At 51.5% G+C, this 12,006-nt stretch overlaps 1 protein-coding gene across 1 annotated transcript in view; it reads right to left on the reverse strand.

Moving 5' to 3' along the window:
• The window catches only part of ACOT11 (acyl-CoA thioesterase 11), a 51,067-nt gene extending 41,568 nt beyond the window's left edge, over positions 1-9,499 (reverse strand). Inside the window, 3 exon segments of the mRNA XM_061186546.1 lie at positions 9,071-9,310; positions 9,313-9,429; positions 9,431-9,499. Of these exon segments, the coding sequence (XP_061042529.1) occupies positions 9,071-9,310; positions 9,313-9,429; positions 9,431-9,499 (426 nt within the window).
• Positions 9,500-12,006: the final 2,507 nt, after the last annotated feature.

Genomic DNA, 12,006 nt, shown 5'->3' on the forward strand with positions numbered 1-12,006 from the left:
GTCAGTGTGTGAAGGTGGGCAGAGGAGGCTGCCATGGGGTGAGTCTGGGTGTGAGATCGAGGCCACTTTCTCGGTGGCCAAGACAAGGGCTGGAAAAGGGGTCCCAACCTAGCAGGTAGGGGTTCCGAGTCTCTCGCCAGTGGTACAAGCCCAGGCACATCCTCTCCCTTCTCTGTGCCTTGTCTGCACCAGGGCGCTGATCCTATGGCCCACCTCCCTATTGTGAGGGGTCAGAGGTGGATGGGAAAGCAGTGGGGACCTTCATGGCACTGGAGGAGAGGAACTCTGATGATGTGTTCCCCCGGGTTCCTGAGTTCAGTGTGCAGGGACTGCACACCTTGGCACCAAGACTGGGGACCAGAGAGCCCCCAAGGAGTGCAGTCTGGTGGGCAGAGCAATAGGGCCCACAGCACTCCAAACCCCAAACCCTGCCTCCGGGGTCCAGGCCCCCAGCCTGCAGCCTGTCGTAGCCATGTCTCAGCCCCTTCCAGCTGCTCTGCCCTCACTCACTCCACTCTAAGCCACGCCAGCCTTCGTTCGGCAGCTCAGATGCACCAGGCTCACCCCACCTTGGAGCCCGTAAATGAATACTATTCCCTCTGCCTGGAACGCTCTTCCCCCATCTCCTCCCATGGCTGCCTCCTTCTCAGCCACTGGGTCTCCGCTCAGTTGTCATCTGGTCACAGAGCTCTCTTGTGACCTCTCTCATTATTCTCTAACAGTTCTCTGTTCTCCAGACAGCCTGAGTTTAATCTCAGCAGTGCCACTTACTAGCTGTGTGACCTTGGGCAAGTTACTTAACCTCTCTGTCTCAGTTTCATCTTTAATATGGGCATGGTACCACTATCTACTTCACAGAGTTGTTATAAGGAATATATGAATTAATGCATGCTTGGCACATAGCTAGCATTTATATGACATTTATTATTAATATTCACAGCTCTTATCACAGATTTTCATTGTATGTTTCTTTGACTACCTTTTCACTGTGTCTCCCTCATTAGCTGTCAGCTCCACACAATAGCCTGGGCCCATCACAGAGTACTCAGCGCTGACACAGGCTAATCCCTGTAGAGGGAACAACTGAGGCCAGTATAACATCCCGAGGAAACACCATTAATTCTGGGAGCAGCAGGATGGGGGTTTGAAGGGGAATGATGGCTGAGCCAGGTTTTGAAGGATGAAGATGAGTCTTCCAGACTAAGAACACCAAGGCTATCTGCCCATGGCTGAGACTAGGGTTCAAATGTGGCTCCCAAATAGGCTGAAGCTAAGTGTCTGAGTCTCATCTCCTCCTCCAGGAAGCCTTCTGGGACCCCTTCAGCCTCCTCTGAGCTCCCATGGCCGCTCATTTGTTCACAAGTTTTTGTGCTCCTGCTACATGAGAGGCACATTATTTTACGTCTAGGGGTCTCCCTTCCTCCACCACACAGCAGGGTCCTTGAGGGAGCTGGGCCCCTACTTTTCACTGTCAGGACCAACCTCAAGGTGGTGCACAAACCCTTCACAAACATCCAGACCCCCAGGATGTCAAGGCTGATGGGGACCTCAGAGAACAACCAGGGATGGGGAGCGCCTGGCCCAAGGTTACATGTCAATGATGGGGTGAAGATGAGATTCTAATCCAGAGGTGTCCAAATGGTATGCCCTAAGCCTCCCCACACTCTGAACTAGACCCTGACTGAGGCTGGTGCCGGGGGGGTGGGGAGCAGCACCTCCAGCTGTCCTCAGGTTCAAGGTGAAGCAGAGGGATCGCCACAAGGGGTCAGGAACAACGTGTAAGTCTGTGGGTGCGTGAACACATGCACAGATGCTCATGGCTGTTTCTGACCTTCCACCACCCTGTTGGCAGCACTACACGGGTGCAGAGCTTCTCAGGGGGAACTGGGACAAACAGCTCCATCCTCATTCCCAGAGTAAATGAAGTTCCTGGGCCCCCTTGGGAGCTGCCTGGACCAGGCTAGAACTCAGGCAGAGGTTCCCAGCCTCCCAGCCTCCCAGCCTCCCACAGGGTACCAGCCCAGGAGTGCGGGACTCAGTGCCCAGTACAGACTGACAGCTTGCATGGGGAAGGAGAAGGGTCTCCACTGAGAGAAACAGGACAGGTGACCCTTCCAGCACCACCACACAGGCACTCAATGCTCCTCCAACCTCCCCCCCCAACCCCAGCCTGGCAGGAGACTCACCACCTCATTCATTCACTCATTCACTCACGTGCCGAGTGCTTGCTGGGTTACCCAGTGATGGGTGAAAGCAAGAACCATCCGACTCCAAAATGCTCACTGTCTGCAGTGCCATGGGATACTGACAAGGGCCCCCAAACTCTGTAAAGCAGGGCATGTGGGTTATCTGAGGCCCTCCTTTAACCCGGTTTTCTTTATCCACAGTGAAGAGTTTGGTGGGTGGGTTTGCTTGCTTTTCATTAACAGCAGCTTTGGTAACAACCCAGAAAATGGTCTCCTCCTGTATTCCAGGGGAATTTGGAGAATTCAGGAGGAAACAAGGGGAGTCCAAGGAGATCTGCCATGCAGGCAATAATCCAAAGGTGGTGATCAAGGCCAGTTATACAGATAGAGGGAGGGGGTGGAGAAGAGATGTCTTTATTTGCCCCTGCCCCTTTTAAAAGGCTTTTCCCAAAAATGTCTTCAGAGGATGGTAGCTCTACACCCAGCATTGCACGTCTGCCAGTCTGTCCTGAACGCTTCTCCATTCCCCAGATCAAAGGCTCCCGACAGGGACCGCTGAGCACTTGGGTCTGTCTGGTGCCTCAGCATCTAATCTCAGCTCCAAAGTCCCTGTTAAGAGGTTCCAGGAAAACGTTCTCTGTGAGGTCACCTTGCAGAACACCTTTCCAACAGCCCTCATTTGGTCCTGCACGTGCTCTCCCAAAGAGGTCATTGTCCCCAAGAACCCTGGCTTCAGCCTATCACACTCACTCACACGCACATCCCTAGCCTGTATCTTCTAGCAGCTCTGTGGCCCTCAAGCCCTACACTCTAAGAGTTAAACACTACAGAGCCACAGAGCTCAGCCGTCAGGCAGAAACCGGCACAGAGCTCCATGGGGAGAGACACACACCCCCAGAATAGAATTCCAGACGCAAAGAACTTGCCGAAGATGATTCCACTCAACATAGCCAGCCCTCCTAACGGCCCCTGGGGCTTGTTTGGGGATTGTTGCTTATAATAAACCAGCCCAGGAGTTCTGTGATTTCTCCTTGCAAAGACAGCTAGAAAATGGCCCATGGAAAATGAGAGAGAAGATGTAGGACTTCTGACTTAAAATGGAAACTTCAGTTCTCTTTTGGGATCCCCAGCCTCCAGTCCCCTCCCCTCTGCCCCCAACCCGCCCCCAGCCCACCCTCCATACCCTTCGCAGGTGATTTCCGACATTCTGGATCATTGCTGCCGACACCCCGCTAGCTGCTCGCACCCTCCTCGGAGAGACACTGGTCACCTGAGCGACAGCCCCGCTCCGGCTCCAAATGAAGCCGGTCCGCCTCTCCTCGCACTCCTCCTCCCCGGCTCCCGCCCCTCCTGAGCCAGCCGTTATCAGTTATCAACGTGTCCCGGCCTTTCCTCAGACTGCCCTCGGGCCCCCCTTCCCCTAGCGCCCCGCACGGAGGCTCCTGTGCCAGCCCGCCTGCCTGCCCAGTGCAGAGCAAGGAGGGAGGCTGCCAGCTGGGCCACAGCCATATCAGGGGGCCCTATGCCCGCCCACTGCGCACCCAGCCGGACACTCACTGCACCTCCAACCACAGCCAAACTTCGTCACCCCCACTTCCAGCCCCTGACATCCTCCCCACAGGGACTCTGGCTCTGGGATGGCTCCCGGCCCCAGCCAGTGACACTGGCAAAACAGGCACCGGCTTTCCATCCATCCACAAGGGGTCAGGCTGGAAGGTGGCAGGAGTCTGGGGAGCTGCCAGCAGCCTCCCAGAGAGATACCAGACCCACCTGCTCGGACTCTTCACCCTTGAGGTGCCGCCCAACGCTCCAGCCCACCAGCATCCAGCAGCTGCTGGCCAGCGATGGGGCACACCCCCTCACTTCCTTAAAATAGGTGGCGTGACTTTTCTAAAAGTGACACCTGCCAAATTCCACCCATCCGCTCCACAGAGTTCATCCCCCTGGGCTCCCACCCCAGCCCCTAAAAGACTAAAAGACCATCAGGACTTTCCCTTCTCCCTCTAACTTCTGCAAGGCACATCGTGAGGCAGCTTTGACACTTACATTGGATTTCTCATGACAGGGCAATAAAATCAAGTGCTTGGTGTTTAAGAAAAGAAGGAGGGGAGTGGAATGCAGGCAGGGGAGCTGGGACGGACAAGTATATGGCGAATAATAATGAACACTTCGCAATAACCCAGCACCCACTGTGTGCCAGGCCTCACCATGTCCTCATTCCAACCCCACCTGAAGGTCGCTTGGGGAGGGTAGGTGAGGTGCCCCAGGTGGCACAGCTATTGAGTGCAGAGCTGTGTTGGAACAGAGGTCAGTCCAATTCTGAGGCCTCTGCCCTTTCCTCTGGCCCTCTAGTTCACTCACCACATCCCTAATAATGTCTCCTCCTGGGCCTAAGACAACTGGTTTCTGGGCCTGTTTCTTTCACTAATGTGCTATGTGACTTTGGGCAAGTTTTCTCCTCTCTCTGGGCCGCCCTGTTCTAGGAGTCAAGGACTCTAATGTCCATCACTGTGAACTCAGGCCTTACCTTCAAAGAGTTTATGGTCTGTCAGTACTTCAGTGTCTACAAATGCAAAATTAAAGTCACGCCTTAAAAATAGCAAGATGATCCAAGGATGGCACTGAGGATTGGGGCAAGCTGGGAGGCTTTGTAGAGGAGGTAGTGCTAGAGCCGGACTGAAGACTGAATAGGCTGACAAGAGGGGTGAGGTGGGAGGCCTAATGGGAACAGAACAGGATGCAGTCATAGGCAGTGAGGGCCCTCATCTTTCAGGAAAAAGCTGGGAGTCTATCGTGGAGGGCCTTGAATGCCAGGCAACAGGGTTTAGGCATCAAGGAGCCTCTGAGGTTGAAGAACACGCTCAGTATGATAAAAGCCTGTGAGGTGAAGAGGACAGGTGTCATGAGACCTTTCTGGACAGGTAAGAAAACTGGCCTAGAAAGGGGATAGCTCAACTCACTGGATCCCCAATCTCACTGGGTAAGGCAGGCAGTCAGGACAATTTCAGGGTCTTCACTATGCAGATGAGGGGATAGAAACCAAGAGAGCTTCTGGTCCCCAACCCTACCCTCTCTCCAGAGCTGTCTGGACTCAGACTCACTGGACTCAGTCTAGTGTCCCCGTCTTACAGATGAACACATTGAGACACAGGGATGAAAAGTGAGCCAACCAAAGTCAAAGAGCAAGGAAGTTGTCTAGAATCACCACTCCCGGCCTCAAGTCTAGAGTCCTGTCCACCCCACACCACAACAAGGCATAAAATATGAAAGACGTCATTCAGTTAGACTTATGAGAAGACTTCCAGCAAGGCTGAATCAAGATACTATCAGGAGCTAGACCTTTCTACAGAGGCCCCTCCAGCCCACAAAGGTCTCCCTTCCCTTTTCTATTTATTACAGAATTGACTCTTGTGCCTCTTTAGCAGCTCTGTTTGGTCTGTTACTCCAATGAATATTTCCAAAGGTGTCTGTCTCCCCTTTCCAACTCACTTGGGAGCCCCCTGACGGCTGATATCACATCTTACTCAACTCTGTGCCTATCCCACGAGCCCCCAGACCAGGGCCCTAAATGCAGAAAGCATGAAACACACCTGATGAATCATAGTCGTGGAAAGGCGAATCCAGAAGAGGTCTTAAGTGATAGCTAGTCAATGGTTCTCCAACTTCAGCCTGCATCAGAATCACCCAGAGGGCTTTTTTTTTTTTTTTTTGGCTGCTCCGCGAGGTATGTGGAATCTTACTTCCCTGACCAGGGATCAAACCAGCACCCCCTGCGGTAGAAGTGCAGAGTCTTAACCACTGGACTGACAGGGAAGTCCCCAGAGGGCTTATTAAAATACAGATTTCTAGGCCCTACCTCCAGCAGAGCTGCAGTAGAGCCCAAGAATTTGCAACAAGATCCCAAGTGATACTGATGCTGCTGGTCCAGGGACCACACTTTGAGAACCAGTGAGCTAGGTCAGTCCTCCCATTGTAAGCTGGGGAAAATGAGGCCCAGAGGTTTTAAAGGCAGCAGCTGACAGTATATCACTATACTGTATATCACTATATCATCATCATCATAATCACTGTCATCGTCATCATTGTCATTTTAGCCCTGTCATTATAGCCCTTCTCACCTGCCCAGCACTGTACAAGCACTTCATGTTTGTTACCATCTCTGGGCCTCACCCTAAGAGGACAGTATTATGCTTAATATTCTCCTGCAAAGGAAAGAACAGAGGCAGAGTCATCTGTCCAAAGTCACACAATTGATAATAGTTAGCACCACAGCTTGCACTCTGATCTAGGTCCAGAGTCCAGAAGCTTAACCACCACTCTACATAACCTCTTACAGCTTATGCTGACCACGGAATTATCTAGAGGTTCTCAAATCCAGCAGGCTCATTTCCGGTGAGGGATGAGGTTGTGGTGCCCTCAGCCCAAAGGCCTGGTTCTCGAGTGGTCCATGTCTGGAGGAAGATTGCCTCTTAAGCCCCATGAACCCAGAGTGTTTTCTCCCTCAAACACTTCTTTTCCCACATTACATCCTTCATCTGGCCCCACTGATGGTGCCTTCCTGGCTGGAGGACAAATATCTGCATTAATTCTTCAGGTCCATGTCCCAGCTCTACCTCCCACTCAGTGACAAAACACAATAAAACAATCTCCATTCCTACTCCACGATGATACTGGGTTGTCACTGTCAGGCGTGGGTCTGCTCCCGCATCAGACTGGGAGCTCACAGGGGCAGAGACCTCATCTGTGTCATCTGAGTCCTCAGCACAGGATCTGCCCAGACCAAGGGTTTAGTGACTAAGTGATGAATGAATGAATGAATGGATGATCAGGTGTAGGGGCAAATGAGGGAATAAATAAGTGAATAAATGACCAAACTCCCAGGAATTCCCTCTGCTGGACCTTCTAGCCTTCCCATAGGACCACAGACTCTCTAGGTGGGAGGGGACCTCTGACATCATCCACTCCAACTCCCGCTTTCAGCACTGTCCTAGCCGAACCCCTCCAGGGGCCAGACCTGCAGCTCTCCCATCTCCACACACATACCTAGTGTCCCAACCTCCATTTACACACCTCTAAGATTGAAGAACTCACTCCATCTAAGGTTGCCTGTACGATTAAAGGGCTCTAATATCCACAAGGATGTTACCATTATCCTTAGCCATGAGGATAAGGCCATTACCTCATGACCAAGGCTCTGTGTCACCCAGAACAAGGCTGCTCCCCTAGCCTGTGACAGCTGGCAGAGACATGGGAGCACATGGCCTGTCCTCTAGAATCACCTGGCCCTAGTCTCCCTGTCCAGACTTTTTTTTTTTTAATTTTTAAAATTTTAACAAAAATTTTTGGCTGCACTGCACAGCATGTGGGACCTTAGCTCCATGACCAGGGATCAAACTCAAGTCCCCTGCAGTGGAAGCATGGAGTCTGAACCACTGAACTGCCAGGGAAGTCCCAGACTTATTTCTTCTAATCCTCTCAAGTCATGAACAAAGCTTCCCACTGTTCCCTCACACATCTGGATTTTCCTTTGTCCCTGCTATTCCATCTACCCTGATTCCCTCTAATAACTCAACATCCAAACCCTCCCCCCAGTCAAGGCCCGGCTCAAATGGCATCACCTCCAGGAAGTCTTCTGGGCTCCTCCTAAGTGGAAATTACATCCTCCTCCTCTGTATCTTCACTCCCCACACATAAACACACAGCCACAGTTCAGAGCTCTTTATTTCTCTCTCACATTGCTTTTTCTCTTAAATTAGACTGACTTGTGCTCATTTCTCCTTCTTGACCTTGAACAAGCAGGTAGAAGGGATGGTGTTGGTTCCTCAGAGTATCCTGCCCCTCTCCCACCAAACACTCAGTTACTGGAACACAGTAGATGCTCAGTAAGTGTCTAGAGAATGAGGGAGTGAGTAACGGAATGGGAAAGAACAAGGAAATGTGTGAGTGAATGGAAGTAAATCCATGTGTAAATGAATGATCAAATGAGTGAATGAAAGAATGTCATCATGCTCTCCTGTTCTCCAAGCTAAGGCTCTCAGTTCCTTCTGGGGGGCCCTTGGGCTTGGCATGGCAGAATAAAGGAAGTTGTGGGATAAGTGGAGAGAGGGCAGAAGGGAGGAACAAAGGAAGTAGGTAGTGATACCAGCAAGAGAGGAAGTAGAGATGACTTCATCGTTGCTTCAAGGCCAGGCCCCCCCTTAGAACCACAGCCATTTATGGAGAAGCCGGGCAAGGAGAGCAGTGAGAAGCCCAGTGAATGGTCCAGAGGGGAGAAGATACAGCATGGTGGGGATGGAGAGGAGGCAATGCCTACAAGTCGTGGAGGCCAGATTCAGGATGTGTGAGCAGAGCACTGGACTTGCCCAGCCAGCCCTGAACTCTCTCCTGCCTAGCGGCAGGAGTGTGCTCTCCCTCTCTCTCTCTCACCACCTCCTCCTGCAGGAGCTGAACCCCCTCCTTGGCCCAGCTGCTGGAGGTCTGAACCCAGTCCGACTTCCAGGATTGGACCCTTGCCAGGGAGTGGCTCACCCACAGGCTGGTGCTCCCCCCACCCCACGCCTGGCCTGAGTGAGTCAGCATTGGCTGCACCCTCTGGGCTCTGAGTCTTATGGCCCTAGGCACTGCCAAGGGCCAGCCTCCTCATCCTCGTGAGAGGCCTGCCCATCCCAGCTCAAATCCCAGGATGCCTCATGCCCCAGCCTGCCCACGCAAGAGAGCTGCCAGGCACCGCCTGGCTTATCCGGAGCCCGCTCCTGGGGTAGAGGCAGGTCTGCCTGGAGAGGCTGCTGGAGTCGCGGAAGAGCCAGCAGCAGGAGGATCTCAAGGAATTCGGCCCTTCCGAGATGGGGAGGTGGGGGCGGGCCTGCGGGCAGCACGGGTCTTACCCAAGTGGTGGGGCGCTCAGGACCCAACAGCTCGCAGAGCCGAGGCCGGGGAGCCTGCTGGGGACGTCGGAGAAGCAGGTCCGTGGGGCGAGCCTCAGCGACTGGGCATCCGAGGTCCCAGAGCAGACCCTGATGGGGGAGGCTGCGGGAGGCTGGAGGGAGGCGCAGGAAGCGGGCAGAGGCACAGGCAGGAGCGGCCCAGGCCAGTTCCCAGACGAGTCTGGTCCCCTCCCCTCCCCTCCCCTCGCCAGCGCCGGTGAGGCGGCCCCAGGCGGCCGCGGCCGAGCAGAGGGCCAGGGCTGCAGGACCGGCGCCAGACACTCCGCGCCGCGGGGCGGCAGAGGCGGAAACGCCGGTGGGTGGCGGGACTTGACAGGCTAGAGGTGGAGCCAGGCGGGCGGCGGGGTGCAAAAACTGTCTCCCTGCCATTGCTAAACCAGCCCCTCACAGTCTTGAAAAGTAATACTTGCTAGTCGTTCACACCTTATTGAGCACCTACTATGTGCCAAACACGGAGCTGGGTGCTGGAATGAGGTTTTGAGCAGGACACACTGGCCTTGGCCTTATGGACAGTGATAGAAAAAAATGAGAATGGACAGTTCAGAAGAGAACAAAGAAAATGAATACCACCGATGCTCTCTTCACTCAGAGAGAATCACTGTTAGTATTTTCCGGGTATGTGCTTCCAGCTACACTAGAGCTGAAAGGAAAATATGCTGACAGGGAGAGATGGGCACTCCCCTCCCCCTCCCCCACGTGTAAGTACATATGTTATATAATATGATGTGATATATGATGTGATCACAGGCATGAAGGAGCCGCCTAGAAGAATCTCCGTCAGTATTCACATTTGGGATACAGGCTCATTGGCAGACTTGGAAGAAACCTGACAGAGGATGCTGGTGGTCCCTGAAAGACAACTGTCACAGAAAGAGGAACTTGGTCCACACCAGGACCAGAGAGTGGGAAGGATCAGTCATTCCAGACACCTCACAGGGGCTGGTGGTTGAACTCACCCTGCCCCAGACTCTCTCAACACAGAGAGTTACCATGCTGAGCTCACCGCACCTGGGGCCCAAGCAGCCCTCCGGTGGGGACCCCTGGCTGGGTAACAAGATGGGGGACTTCTCTCATCACTCTGCTCTCAGAGCACCCTAAGGTGTGAGCGTCAGGACAGGAATGGTGGGCACCCCATGCATGGGGCTTTGGCAGCAGCCTGGGCAATAACACAGGCCAGCCTCTGGCTGTGCTAGCGGCATTAATGCAGGAGCCTCAACTCAGCAGAGGCCCCAGGTGCCAACAACAGCAAATGACTTCGAGACTGTTTTCCAAGTGCAGTGAGACACATTAGGGAACACCCAGAAACATATGGGACAGGTGGACTTTGCAGGGAAAGGGAATTCCCACACAGGCAGGATGGCTCTGGGCTGACATAAACCGTGGTTTAATTTTAATGAGACATTATTTGTAACCAAATGGTGAATCCTGGAGATATTCAGGTTATCTAAAAAAAAAAAAAAGTGACCATATTGGATATACTGTTTTGTAATCTGTTTTTTTTTCTTTCAACAATTATCATAAACATCTTTCCATAATTTTTATTGCTACATAGTATTTCTTTCCTTATGGGTCTACTCAATTTTATTGTTTTTAATCACTTTTAAAAGAATTTTTTTAAATTTTTTGGCTGCGTTGGGTCTTCACTGCTCCGCGCGGGCTTTCTCTAGTTGCGTCGAGTGGGGGCTACTCTTCCTTGCGGTGCACGGGCTTCTCATTGCGGTGGCTTCTCTTGTTGCAGAGCACAGGCTCTAGGCGCGCGGGCTCCAGTAGTCGTGGCTCTTGGGCTCTAGAGCGCAGGCTCGGTAGTTGTGGCGCACGGGCTTAGTTGCCCTGCGGCATGTGGGATCTTCCTGGACCAGGGCTCGAGCCTGCGTCCCCTGCATTGGCAGGCAGATTCTTAATCACTGCACCACCAGGGACGTCCCTATTCAAATTTATTTAACTAATCTCTTCCTGCTTGCTTTTGTAAGCTTTATTGAAATATCATTACATACAATAAACTGCACATATTTAAAGTATACACCTTGATGAGTTTTGTCATATATGTAATGTATATATATTTATGACAACATCACTACAATCAAGGTAATGAACGTATTCATCACCCCCGAAGTTTCCTGATGGCCCTTTATAATCTCTCCCTTCTGCCTCACACTACCCCTCCCCCACACCCCCCAGGCACCCAATAATCTGCCTCTGTCACTCTAGATTAGTTTGCATTTTCCAGAATTCTGTATAAATGGAATCATATACTATGTGTTCTTTTTTGTCTGGCTTCATTCACTTGGCATAATTATTTTGCAGTGAATATATACTGTTGCACACATCAGTAATTTGTTCCTTTTTATTGCTGAGTAGAATGTTATCTTATGGATGTACCACAATTTGGTTATTCATTTACTTATTGATGGACTTTGAGTTGTCTCCAGGTACTGACTATTATACAGATAAAGCTGTTATGCACATTCATGTTCAAATCTAGGTGTGCACATATACTTTCATTTCTCTTAGGTATTTACCTAGGAGTGGAATAGCCAGGTCACATAATAGATGTAGGTTTAACATTTTTTTAAACTGCCAAAAATTTTCCAAAACAGTGGTATCATTTCACATTCCCACCAGTAGTGTATGAGAATTCCAGTTCCTCTATATCTTCACCAGCATTGATTTGGTCAGTCAGTTTAATCTTAGTCACTTCAGTGGATTCGTAGCAGTAGATCACTGTGGGTTTGAGTTCTATTCTCCTGTTCATTGATGTTGTTAAGGAGCTTTTTGTATTTGTATTTGCCATGATCTTTGTATCTTCTTTGGTAAAATGTCTATTCAAATCTTTCCCCCTTTTAAAAAAATTGGATTGCTTGTCTTATTATTGAGTT

The sequence above is a fragment of the Eubalaena glacialis genome, chromosome 3, assembly GCF_028564815.1.
Source record: "Eubalaena glacialis isolate mEubGla1 chromosome 3, mEubGla1.1.hap2.+ XY, whole genome shotgun sequence".
NCBI classification, from domain to species: domain Eukaryota; kingdom Metazoa; phylum Chordata; class Mammalia; order Artiodactyla; family Balaenidae; genus Eubalaena; species Eubalaena glacialis.